This window comes from Saccopteryx bilineata, chromosome 6, assembly GCF_036850765.1.
Source record: "Saccopteryx bilineata isolate mSacBil1 chromosome 6, mSacBil1_pri_phased_curated, whole genome shotgun sequence".
NCBI lineage: Eukaryota > Metazoa > Chordata > Mammalia > Chiroptera > Emballonuridae > Saccopteryx > Saccopteryx bilineata.
The window spans coordinates 13,835,492-13,849,386 of NC_089495.1; the positions used below are offsets into that span (position 1 = coordinate 13,835,492).

Sequence of the window (13,895 nt, forward strand, 5' to 3'; positions counted from 1 at the left end):
TACTCCAAGGGTAACTCTTAGGAGAGAAGCTGCCTGCCTGCACCCTTCTCACTTTGCTCAGTCCTGTGGGAGAATAAGGCTCAAGGCAGTCAAGCCAAGGCGCCCCTGTCCTCAGGCTCTGCTGAGCCTGCGGCTGGGTGTGAAACACCAGAGGCTAAAAGCCCAGTAAGAAGAGACAGAATGACAGGTGCACAGCTGATGCCTCTGAATGGGATGGTTCTCCTGTGGACCCTCAACTTGGGGAAAAAAAAAATCTAAGTTTTCTGTTTTTCTCCTTGAGGTGGGGGATAACTGTTCTATAAATATATATTTTTTTAACTTTTTGGAGAGAGGCCATGCTGATGATGTTAAAAGTTAGCAATCAATCTTTACACGGCTTTTTAGATCTTGTAAGATGGCACAAAACTCAATATAAACATCTAATTAATGAAGTCCCTTTAAAGACATGCAAGAAACCACACGCAAGATGCAGTTACCTTTAATTCTGGCGCACTTGTTTCCTGTTGGTAAGAGTATTTGGGGAGGAGAGGAGGTGAATAGGACTGGGCAGGCGGAGAGAGTGTGGAGAACAGCTCAGAGGCCCAGGGAGAAGGAAGGGGGTGGGGGGGAGGCAGACAGCTGGGGAAAGGTACAGATGTTCCATCTCCCGAGGAAAATGAAGGCGGCTTAAATATTGAGGAGAGACAAGATGAGATTATGCTTGTGTCTAAAATGAGGTTACATGGCCTTTAGATAATATTCCCCATATTTAAATAATTTTAACATTAACTTATACTGGTAAGTGACATTTATGACACCTTCTTGCTTTAAAAGTACTAGCTTTTGGTCCTGGCCGGTTGGCTCAGTGATAGAGTGTCGGCCTGGCGTGTGGACATCCCGGGTTCAATTCCTGGTCAGGGCACACAGGGGAAGTGCCCATCTGCCTCTCCACCCCTCCCCCTCTTCTTCCTTCCTATCCCTTTCTTCCCCTTCCACAGCCAAGGCTCTACTGGAGCAAAGTTGGCCCGGGTGCTGAGGACGGCTCCATGGCCTCCGTCTCAGGCACTAGAATGGCTCCGGTTGCAATGGAGCAATGCCCCAGATGGGCTGAGCATCACCCCCTGGTGGGCATGTCTGGTGGATCCCGGTCAGGTGCATGAGGGAGTCTGTCTCTCTGCCTCCCGGCTTCTCACTTCAGAAAAAAAAAAGAGGTACTAACTTTTTCTTTTAAATTTCACTGAAGATTTCCAATAGGTACGATCAGTTTAATTTTTTGGATGTGGGAGATAAGAACCCCCATAGTCCATAAGGAGTAAGAGTTCCTGGGAGTCAAGCCCCACATCTAATCATGTCTTAAAATTAAATTGAACAGAAAATTAGTTGTCTAAGTAATGAACTTAGATTCCTGCTTGACCGACTGCCGTGAATGCTCTCCATTATAAAGGAGTGTGTTGAGTTTTTTGAAATGTAGGCATGGCTGGGTTCTTTCTTCAGCTGACATTTTCTCTCCCGGTTGAGGAACAGCTGAGCCTCAGGGTTCTGTGACTGTCCAGGGACCTCACAGGCACTGACCATTATTTAAGCTCTAGAAGACCTTGTGTACGCCAAGTGCCTCTACATTTGTTATTGTTTAAAAACCTTAATAGCTAATTATGAGGTTTAAAAATGACTCAGTTTCAGAAAATTTTCAACAGAGGATCCATGGGGCAAACCAGTTTCATAGTGCCATTCTCTTTGTTTTATAATTTCAATATTTGCCAGTAATCATATTTGCTATTTAGTTCACAGGTTACATATTTGAGATATCAGGTTTTTGTTTTTTTAAGAGAGAATTTTATAAGCTAAAGAGGGTATTATCCCTCTTGAATAATTAAAATTGTTGCCCAACTTTCTTTGTTTTTAAAATGAAAATGGAGGACCCATTTTTCAAGTAGTTAGCAATTTGAAGAAAATCACCTCTGCAGAAAGAGTTAAGAGGGAGCCAAGGGCCTGACCTGTGGTGGCGCAGTGGATAAAGCGTCGACCTGGAAATGCTGGGGTTGCCGGTTCGAAACCCTGGGCTTGACTGGTCAAAGCACATATGGGAGTTGATGCTTCCAGCTCCTCCCCCCTTCTCTCTCTCTGTCTCTCCTCTCTCTCTGTCTGTCTCTCCCTCTCCTTTCTAAAATGAATAAAAAAAAAGAGGGAGCCAAAACACCATTTTCCTTCCTTCCTTCCTTCCTTCCTTCCTTCCTTCCTTCCTTCCTTCCTTCCTTCCTCCCTCCCTCCCTCCCTCCCTCCCTCCCTCCCTCCCTCCCTCCCTCCCTTCCTCCTTCTCTCCCTTCCTCCCTATCCCCCTTCCTTTCCTTGCCATTATATCAAAATATGGTATATAGTTTTCTCATCCTGGAATTAGACTAATTTTTTTGTATCAATTTCCTCATCTCTAAAGCCAAGATAAAAATGTAACCCACCTTTTGAAAAGTAAAGATGTGAAGTTCTTAAAATAGTGTCTGACACTCCATAAGAGCTCAGCTATTAGCTATCATAATCAGTTTTGAAACATTAGACTTATAAATGATAAAAACTTTAAATATGAATTTGTAGTTGTAAATAATGGAATTATGTTATATGTTTACATCATCTGATTAAAATTTGATGTTTTTCCATATACCCCTCCACCCCACCTTACATAGTGCTTGTCTCTTATAAGGAAGACTCTTAAAGCCATACTTATTAACATGCACTAGCTAATTATAGTCAGACTGGTTAGTTCTTCGGGAATCAGGTACCATTCAAATACCTTGTTGCTGGTCTGAGCTGCACTGCGGTCTTCCTGAGGGGCTCTGGGCTCTGCACAGGTGGCTACTGCATATTCTAAGTGGCCAGGCTTCCTGTCCGCTTCCTCCTCTTCAATGTACAGGCTTGCTGTCACCTCTGGGCCATCCTGGCCACACCACAGGGCATCTGGCTCTTGAGATTCTGGCCTCCTTCGGATGCCTGACACCACCCCCTCACAAGTTTCCTCATCCTCCTCTCCAATGACGGGGAGGGTCTGGGACGGGGGACCCACACCGGTGTGTGCAGAGGCCACAAACTTATCGCCCAGGACCTCAGGCACTCTCTCAGGGGCTGCTGGGCCTTTTCTGGCTTTTGTCAAATCTACGCATTTGTTTTGAGCTGTCTTTCTGAGATCCTGGAGTGGCGTGGCCTCATAAGGCTGGACAGTGGTTGGGGTCACACCTGGGCCAGGGAATGGTGGCCGGGAGGCAGGTGACTGGGCAGGTACTGATGCTGGCGGCAAAGGGAGGGGAACTGTGGGTTCCTCTTTAATTTCGAGGGTGATCTCCTCTAAGGTGCTGGGTTGGGTTTGTTCGTCTGAGAAGGTTAAAGAGCCAAGCTTCTCTAATTCATCCAAGAAGGTGTCCAGAAAAGAAGATGGTGTTGGGGTCATAGGGTTTGCCGGCGGACACTCAGCTGTCAGGGACAGCCACCCCGGGGCGACCCCCTGGAGAGCTCCTGTGTCTGGGCCAGCTGAAGCTTTGTGTGTGAGAGGAGGGGCTGGTGCGCTGGAAGCCAACTTAGAAATGAGCGGCAATATGGAGTAAAAAAATAAATAAAATAAGATAAACCAACAAAATAATAATGCATCCAAACACAGAGACAGAAATGCAGAAAAGGGATGGTAATGAATACAAAAAATGTTATGCTACGGTATAGATTTGAAGATACTTTGCTGAATTTAAAACATAAACCCATTAGCATGTTAATTAGAAAGCTATCTGAAAATGAAACTCTCCTAGTATTTGGAAGGGGTCTTAGGTGTCTAATGACAAAATAAATCTGTCATAGAGATTATAAGGACAGACAGCGAATCCTTAAGAGATTTAATTTAACAGACTTTCTCTTTTAAGCCAGGTTTCCAGATACTGACTAAGTAGTAGAAGTGACTTTGCAATAATATTAATGTATTATAACATGAACACCCATAATTAAACCTTCCTTCGTTTCCTGAATTTGTTTACTGTTCTTTCTTCCTACAGCAGTGCCAAATCTTTTGGGCATTCGTAATTTTCCTACTTATGTTTGCAAGGTGATTATAACATATGGCGTAAAATAATTTTACATCGTTCTACATGAACACATTTCTAAATGAATCAGTTCTGAAAAATATGCTTCGAGGACAGAAACCCGTGATCAGAATGAAACTAAACTTCCGTGGACTGCTTCAAAGTTTTTTTAAAAACCCGAAGTAAATGATTACATTGAAAGGGAGCGTCTGATGTTAATGGGAAGACTTTCTGCTAGGACTCCCATTCTTTCTCAAAAGCTTGATGTTTTATGGAAACCTGAGAAGGTATAATTTATGAAGCTTCATCTTCTGAAGTAAAAACATACTTCTGTGTATCTTAATACTATTGCTATATTCTGGATATATGGAACACAACAGAATGTTTATGTAAATTCAGAGTCCTAGACGTGCTGGTGGCTAACATTCTCATACATGTATCTATCGTTGCCGGACAAGAAATAATGGCACACGTGATGCATGGGAAGGCCTTGAGAGAGGCTGGGGTGCCTCTTAACGTTAGTTCTTTCCAGGTAGATGATTTTGGTTTGGAAAAAAACAAATCTCCAAGAAGGATTTCTAAGCTGCACTTTCTAGTTGGCTGTTCAGGATGAGACTTCACTCTGCACTCAGCACTCTGGGTCCCAGGCCTTAGTATCTATCAGTGCAGAGTGAACCGCCACTTAACTTTTGACTTCTGTGTCCTATTTATATAATATGGGAATAGGGCATTAATAGAATTTATTAAGCTTTTTGTTTTAAAGCAAATATGTCATGTGTGGTGGGATAAATGAGACAAAGTGTCATAAAACTCATGTGAGCATCTTTCAGAAGGTTCGGGACTCAAGTGATACAATTACATGTGGTCCATTACTGGATAGATAGACACTCCTAGTAAATCCTGTATATATTTAATTTTGATAAAGTAGAAATGATCAAAGTCTTTTTTGATAACCCAGAGAAGTTCCCTTGTTGACCAGAGTCCTGTGTTATGCTCTATGCCATATAGCACATTAATAGATTTTGAAAGTCTGCAGAATATATAATAATTCAAGGTGATTACTCTTCACTTTCGCTTTCTGTCATGTACAGGAATATTATGTGAGAAAGAAAGACCTTTAAAATCTATTGTTATCATTACTACCCCTATCACTGCTACTGCTCCAGTGTCATTACCACCATAATCATGACTGAAAATCAAATTAAGTATCCTGGGATACCCATATCATAAAAATATAGCTATGATACGAAAATCATCCCATCTTCCAAAAGCATTGGAATTGCATTCTACTATACTAAAGCAGAAATAGAAGAAATATTATCAACTTACATTTGAGTTACCCCTAAAATACAGTATGTCAAGAAATGTGGTTTGAGTATGTCAGTGATTCATAAATCACTTAATGAACTCTTTCCTTTATTTACAAACATCTGTCAGAAAATAGGGTAACATATGTTGGTTATCATTGGTTAGAATAACTTTTTTTTCCTGAAAATGGTGGGAGTTCAACACTACTGAGATGTTTCCTTTATTAAGCCAATGACATTACAACATAGATTACCAGATGGAATAAAACTATTAAATTTTTTTTTCAAATTATGGATGTAAGCTTTTCAACATATTTTTTTCCCCAGCAGGGAGAAAAAAGTGCTAATTAGTTACTTGTGATATTTATATATTTCTCCATAAAATGTAAAATCAGGCACTCTAAGGAAGAAACTTAGGAAACTGAAAATACATTTAAATCATATTCTCAACAAAAATTAAAACACTGTAATGTAAGACATTACATTGCCAAATATTAACAGGGACATTATGAGAGAATTTCTTAAATGTTAAAATAAGCCTTTGTAGATAACATGCTTATTCTTTCTTATAAAATTTTATGTGAAGATATAGTTGCTTTAAAATCTATCTGGCAGTTTGTTTATGACTGAATGGAGGATAAACCAAATATATGGATGAAGATTCTTATCTTTTCATTTATCAGTATGAACTACTAAAGGGAGAATGTTGACCTCTAAATGCTAAGCTCTGATAGTCAGGTAAAGATACTGAAGAAGATTCTGGAAAACCTTATAACCAATCACATAAAATTTGGTGGTACTAAATGGTCCCATTACCCCGTGAAAAAGGATCGAGAGTAATGACTTTGCAGCTGAAACCCAGTCTTCAAAGAGAAGAAGAATAAATATAATGCCTAGCCTTAGCTCTTTTAAAGAAAATGCTTCTCGGCCCTGGCCGGTTGGCTCAGCGGTGGAGCGTCGGCCTGGCCTGCGGGGGACCCGGGTTTGATTCCCGGCCAGGGCACATAGGAGAAGCGCCCATTTGCTTCTCCACCCCCACCCCCTCCTTCCTCTCTGTCTCTCTCTTCCCCTCCTGCAGCCAAGGCTCCATTGGAGCAAAGATGGCCCGGGCGCTGGGGATGGCTCCTTGGCCTCTGCCCCAGGTGCTAGAGTGGCTCTGGTCACGGCAGAGCGACGCCCCGGAGGGGCAGAGCATCGCCCCGTGGTGGGCAGAGCGTCGCCCCTGGTGGGCGTGCCGGGTGGATCCCGGTCGGGCGCATGCGGGAGTCTGTCTGACTGTCTCTCCCTGTTTCCAGCTTCAGAAAAATACAAAAAAAAAAAAAAAAATGCTTCTCTTAAAATAGGAGATTGGTAGATGATTTCCTCTTGTAAAACCCTCCTGAGACTCGCTTGCCCTGAGTAGTTGGGGTCACTGCAGATGCTGCCTTGAAAGGAGCTTGCGTTGGAACGGGAGAAGACTGCACGCACGTTCCAATAGTGGTTGCTATGTTGATGCCAGTGTGCTAGCTCTAGACGGTTTAGTTTCCCACAGCCTGGCCTGGATTTCAATTATTAATTAAAGTACTTCATAAACTATGCAACTTCATACAATTTTTAAGTGTTGAGTAGTACTTAAAACATTTTGGACCTAATTACTTGGTAATTTAAAGTTTTATACTTGGAGGTTAATGAAAAGGAGAAAAAAAAATCCCTAAGTACCATCCATCAGTACACATTCTATTATAACTTCACAGAAAATGAAGAAAAAATTCACATTATTAGTAAAGGAAGTAGGAGAATAGCCTTTTCTAATGAACCAGTCCAGGAAGCAAAGTTCCTTTTAGACTAAATATTGAGAAAGATAATTATCTTCAGCCACTACTAGCTCAAATGAGGTAGTAGAACCGGCACATAATTTTCCTAAAACTAATTAAATGCACACGAGGACTTCTAATGACTAATGACATTTCCATTCGAGCTAATAAACAAACTGACTTACAGAACATAATTTTAAAATGTTACTCTATTTCTCTTTCTATATTTAAAAACCCTGAGATTTTTATAGAATTTTGTCAACCCCATTTCCATGTATAGTTGAAACGAACCATTTTGAAATATATCAATTTATCTATAGATGCATATGTATGAAGATGTACATATGTACCTAATCCATAGGAAATATACATATATAAAAATTAAGCTTTAGAAAAACCAAGTTTCAAAAAAATTGATTTTCACAAAGCAGATATATATATTTATGTATATGTATCATATGGCGTCTCAAGATACTAATGTTTTCTCTTTCAGTATTTTAACTTGAAAATGAAATTCTCAAAACCAAGCATTCAGCATTTATGCCGGTACCCAGAAGAAAAATTAAATTATATTGACTTGACTTTTCACTTACACGCATAACATGGTAATCTTGTGCTTTGTGATCAAGATGATATTCTAGCCTAATGCCCTAAAATCACCTCCTGAGTATCTTACTCCCCGCTCCCCAATGTTAGACTGACAGGCTAACTGTCTTCTTACCTTATTTGAACTTAAGCTGTGGATTCTATCACTCGAATAGCTGTGAGGTATTGGAGGATCAGGGTAATCCTCGGCACCTTTGGGTGTATTCCTCTTGACGACTTCTACATAGGAAACAGGGAAGATGCCTTGTCTGGTGGTTCCTGGAATTTTACCTTCATACCAGTTTTGATCAACTCTTTTGAGAAGAATAATTCTATCTCCCTGTAATGAATATTAGGAAAATGCATTATAAATAGAGCTGTGATAACACAAAAAATAACTGTCAATGTTTTCTAATAAACACTAGTTTTCCATTTGGGAAAGTTTTATACTGCCAGTTTTATTTAGTCAGGAGCATGCAACTACAGTCTCAGAATTCATTCCCAAATTACAGCTTATCAACATTTAATCATCTATTCACGACATCCTTCCCTAGGGATGCTTGGTTACTGTGAACGGGCTTATACCAGTTCATACTGGTACTGTGTAAAATGACTTGTGTAAGTTGCAGCAAAACTTACAGCCAAAAGCAAAAACGGTTTAATAGGCAATGTCCCAAAGACAGTAGCATCATCCTATCACTGACAGATTCAACAGAATAACCTTCTGTAGGAAGAGCTTCAGAAAAGTGTAACTCGGCTCTCTGGGATGATGTGTCTGAAACGAGCTGCAGAGATCAGACTCTATAAGGGATGCAGTGGGAGGATTAACCTACACATGCGAGCTACTGCAAAGAATGAAGAGTGGGGCAAGATGGCGCTCGAGATAATCCGTCACCGTGCCAAGGGCTGACACCCACCTGGTTGGCATCAAGACGGTGGAACACCAGCGTCCATCCTGAATGATGGGTGGCTATGCCATAGTGGTCACTAAACATCATATTTATATAGAGCCCCTGGCTTTTGGAATAGTAGAACTTTTTAGAATCATTATTCCTGCTACCTATAGTGATCGAGCCAATGCCACAAAACACAAGTTTAAATTTTAACTCAAGCCCACATGTAGCCCAGAAATAAATAGGCAAGATGTGGTTAAACAGTAACACTCTGCAGCAGCACCTGACGGGATGACAGAGGTGACACAGGGTCAAAACTTCTGCACAGTAGGGAGGCCTTTTTCAGGTGGTTAGTACTCGAGGAAAAAGTGACCTTTTTGCCACAATGCTGGATGGTTTTTACAACTAGCCCACCGCCACTGAGCAGAGCATACCCAAAGCAAAGTGGATCTCCCTACGTCTTAAAACTGCACTGCTTTTCTCTGCCATATGCAAGCCAAGGCTGTTGTTGCTAGGCTATTGCTTGAGCTGTAAATTGCGTTGGCGGAAGCTTCTCCATTCAGTATGAAACGTAAACTGAGCTAGTTCATGTAATGCTGTGTTGCAGCTTGGAGGGTAGGAGAGAATCAGTTGATGAGGCAGAACCCGGACTCAATGGGGTGAAAGAGATGAGGTTGTAGAGCCAGGACAGGAACAGCGAGCGGTGTTTCCCCTCGTCACTGCGGGCTCACACCCCCCAACAGGCAGGCGAGGTCCCAGGACCGCCCTGCGCGCTACTACTGTCTAGTGTCTTGTGTGCAGACAGGCAGTTACCTCAAACAAATGTATGGGGTTGCTTAGCAAACAACAAAAATGGTTCATTTAATCATTCTCAACCGCGTGAAGTAGCAAGTCAAACAGAGGCCTTTTCCATGTCATTGAGAAGAGGTACTAGAACGGGATAGGTTGCTGGTGAAATTTGGGTCAGCTGATGAGGCGTAGAGAAGGAAAAATGCTCCCCAGGAAGAAATATCTTCCTTACCTTAGGACCTTTCCTTAATTCCAAGATAAAAGTATTATTAATTAAAATTTATTTTACAATGGAATGACAAGGCAGCAGAACAATATTTGAAAGTATATTCAAGTGGTCTTCCTTTTGACCCCTTTCCACAAGTATAACTCAACGACGTCAGGCCAAAGCACCACTTGGAGAAGAACTGGGGACCCCCAGACTGCACCATGGAGGGAGAGTCTCTCTGAGACGCTTTGAGTCCCACAGGGGACCCCATCTGGACACGAGGAGTGGGAGGAAACTGACTCAGGGCAGCCTGAGGGAGTCCTGTGTCCTTTCATTAAGGGAACACACAGACATGTCTAAGGAAGAAGATAACCTATTTTAGTTTTGAAACTACCCGGCCTTTCAAATGCGCCTGTGAAGAAAACAGCCAGGTTACCTTCCTCAGCGAGAGCTCCACGTTGGTGTCGGCGTTGAAGTTGTATTTGGCTATAGCCTCTCCGATTTCCCCAGGCTGGGCTGGGGGAGGCGGTCTCGCGGGCTGTGCTTTCTCAGGAGGTGTGAGTTTCTATGAGGAAAACAGTCATTTACTCTGGAGCTGTGAGGACTCTGGGACCGGCAACCACGTGAGCAGGAAGGGGCAAGGACTTACCTCCACGTATGAGATGGGGAAGATGCCCACTCTCCCGTGGTGCTCTCCCTCATACCAATTCTGGTCAATTTTCCTGAGGATGTAGACAGTGTCTCCTTTCTTAAAGGACAGCTCCCTGGAACAGACATGTTCAAGTGGGTTTTTTTTTTCTCTTGATGTAGAGCAATTATTTTTAAGAGCATTTGGCTAGGAAATATGCTTCCAATATTAAAAAAAAAATCTCTTGATCCCATTTGGATATTTTCCTTAAAAATTCTTAGAATTCACTTTTAACATTATAACTTTAGAAATGATTTTAAAAGGAACAGGTACAAACTTCATGTCTGATATAAATCACAGGTAGATTAATACAAAATTTAATAGCGGGACAGATAATTGCTATCTAGTCATTAGTTTATAGTAGAGAAGTTGCAAAGCTTGGTATAATGATGGAGTGATTTTGTACTGATGTTTTTTTCTCCTGAAGCTGGTGAGCTATTTAGCTAGTTAGTTGCTTTTCTCTGTCTCTTTCGGTCTCCTTTTCACATGCTAAAGCTTACAATAAAGAAAATAAATATCGTTTAGCCTTAGCACAGAAATGTCAACACCAGAAAAATTTTTGTGTGGACCGTTAAAGCTGGTTGACAACCATTTAAGTAGAATATTCTAATGAGGAATTAATTTTGTGAAGCAGAAAAGTGCTTATTCTTCAATGGGGCACAAAGATAAACCCATTTTAAGTGTGAAGACACGTAGATTGCTTGTTGCCTTCTTTTTGTTTTTTCTTTTTAAAGAAAAAATATTTTCAAGGTACTATGCTTGTCCATTTGGGCTCTTTCTAAGGAGATGTTAGGTATGCTTGGATATTTAATTTTAAGTGATAGGGACATTACTCATTTTGAGTAACCCATGACTAAATTCTCACCCTCGATCAGTTTTTCATGGCTTCATCATGCAGGTCACTGCGTCTGTGTGGTATTTTGCCTCCACAACTGTGTTTTGTGGGAGGTCACTTATTTCATAGGTTTTCCCAAGATCCCCCCTCTCCTACACATCTGCCTTCCTACTCCAAATCTTCTGTGTTAGTTGGTTCAGAAGTTTGAGTTGAATCATTTTTGCGTATGAGATATTTGATGAAGAGAGGCATATATCACATATGAACTATTTCTCATTGATTAAAAGAATTAATTGAAATAACCATTGCACATTAAAAGAATCATTACACATTTAGAAGCGCTAAAATCTTCACATTGAAAAAAGTGCATTACATTTTCAGTGACCAGGAAGACAAGGAAGAGTCCCAGAGCCTTACTCCTAACACACTACCTCCCTCTGTTATGTGTGTGCCTGATAAGAAAACAAAAAATGAAACAAAAGTTTTCATGTTTGTAATCCAGTAATGTTCTTTGTGCCAGGTATGTTTTGTTTCTGGAAATGAAATGAGAAAGTTTAGCTTTTAAAAAGAAAACAGTCATGTAAATTATAGCCAGCCAATTACTTTTCTTTTAAATGTGAAAAGAAATCTTTTCTATTTATAAAGGCTTGTATGTAAAATTTTGAAGTCATCTTTTTTTTTTTTTTTCTTCTGAAGTTGGAAACAGGGAGGCAGTCAGACAGACTCCCGCATGTGCCCGACCAGGATCCACCCGGCATGCCCACCAGGGGGTGATGCTCTGCCCATCTGGGGCGTTGCTCTGTTGCAACCAGAGCCATTCTAGCACCTGAGGCAGAGGTCATAGAGCCATCCTCAGTGCCCGGGCCAACTTTGCTCCAATGGAGCCTTGGCTGCAGGAGGGGAAGAGAGAGACAGAGAGGAAGGAGAGGGGAAGGGGTGGAGAAGCAGATGGGCGCTTCTCCTGTGTGCCCTGGCCGGGAATCGAACCTGGGACTCCTGCACGCCAGGCTGACGCTCTACCACTAAGCCAACCGGCCAGGGCCTGAAGTCATCTAGATAAAGGCCAGTAGTCTTACTTAACAGTTTTCAACATTGTGGCTTTCTCAACCCAGAGCTAGAATTTCTAGGAAGTCCCCTTTGATGAGTTCACGCCCCCTTCCCCATTTTGAATAGTGGCATTGACAACCTTTGGATGTGTCATTTTATCTCTTTTTTCCTATTTCACATTTGAAACATTACATTTGGTGAGTTACTTAGCTCTATTTAAAAATTTTAAAATTATTTATTTACTTATTTTCTAGAGATTTAAAAATTTTGTTTGTTTGCGTCCCCTTTCTCATTTCTTATGTTGTACATTTATATTTTTCTTTTTACCTTGATTAAACTTGCCAGAAGTTAAGTTGTTTTTTTCCAATTGAATTTACTGAGGCGACACTAGTTAACAAAATCATACTGGTTTCACGTGCACAGCTCTACAGCACATCATCTGTACACAACATTGTGTGTTCACCACCCTAAGTCAAGTCTCCTTCCATCACCATCTATCCCCCCTGCCTTCCTCCACTCCCCTCCCCCCTCCCCCTGGCAATCAGCACACTGTTGTCCATGTCCATGACTTTTTCTCTTTTTTGCTCAATCCTTCCCCACGTCGCCAGCACCCCCCCCCGCCCCCCCCCCCCAGAGCTGTCAGCCTGCTCTCAATCAGTTTGTCTCTATTTTGCTTGTTAGTTTATTTTGTTCACTCCGCATAGGAGTGAAATCACATGGTACTTGTCTTTCTCTGACTGGCTCATTTCACTTAGCATAATGCTCTCCAGGTCCATCCATGCTGTCGCAAAGGGTCAGATTTCCTTCCTTTTTATGGCCACGTAGTATTCCATTGTGTAAATGTACCACAGCTTTTTAATCCACTCATCTACTGATGGGCACTTGAATTAAACTTTCATGTATTAGGTAAAAAAAAAAAAAGCTTTTAAAGTAGATATTTTTTTAAAACAGATATCCATCTCTTGCGTTTTAGACGTTAGCCATGAAAAGCACTCACATCTAGTTATTAATTGAAATGACTTAAAAATGAGGCTAGTCCTTCTGTAAAGTTCAGTGTTCTGTGGGTGTGTGAGCCTTTTAAAGTTGCCAGAGTCATCCATAACCTTGACTTTTGTGTCACATGGGTAATTATAAACAGCAGCTCTGTATATCTGAGAACAGAGCAAGAGGAATGTGATTAAACGGCAGCAAGAGAAATTTCTTTATGGCAGGGGAAACATGTTTTTCTTCCTAAAATTATGTGATGATTTCCATGGGCGATTATTTACTCTGCTTCTCTGAGGGCCCACCCAACAGATGTAGCTGCTTTAAGAGGGAAGACCTTTGAGGAAGGATGGTGGCAGACAGCGCCTCAGCAGGTCTGTGCCATTTACACTCCCACAGGCGGTGTGTGAAGAGCGGGGTCCCCAGCCTCTGCTAACCTTTGACTGTCACAAAGGGGAAATGAAGTTCACATGTTCTGTATAGGTATTTTGTAAAACGGACATGTGTCCTACCAGTTGCCACACCGTATCCAAAGAACAGTAGTTAGGACCAGAGCGCATAAACACACAGCCTATGTTACTTCTTCTCTAATGATGATGACGATGATGATAAAGGTAGGCTTATCTTCAGGAATTTTCTTTTAACACCAGATTTAAGCCAGGTTTGACATATTAATTTCTAAATAGCATTTTTCTTATTTGGTTCATTCTCTATTTCAGCAGCCTTAGCCAATTCTGA

At 41.4% G+C, this 13,895-nt stretch overlaps 1 protein-coding gene across 17 annotated transcripts in view; it reads right to left on the reverse strand.

The window, feature by feature from the left end:
* SORBS2 (sorbin and SH3 domain containing 2) overlaps positions 1-13,895 on the reverse strand; it is a 129,515-nt gene that overhangs the window by 16,542 nt on the left and 99,078 nt on the right. For 16 of the 17 annotated variants that reach the window (XM_066236214.1, XM_066236223.1, XM_066236211.1 and 13 more), the window contains 3 exons: positions 10,253-10,367; positions 10,040-10,168; positions 7,850-8,053 (listed from right to left, as the gene is read on the reverse strand). In XM_066236214.1, the coding sequence (XP_066092311.1) occupies positions 7,850-8,053; positions 10,040-10,168; positions 10,253-10,367 (448 nt within the window). Of the gene's footprint in view, positions 1-476; positions 666-2,761; positions 3,539-7,849; positions 8,054-10,039; positions 10,169-10,252; positions 10,368-13,895 lie in introns of all 17 variants that reach the window. The other variant, XM_066236208.1, reaches the window with a different exon arrangement.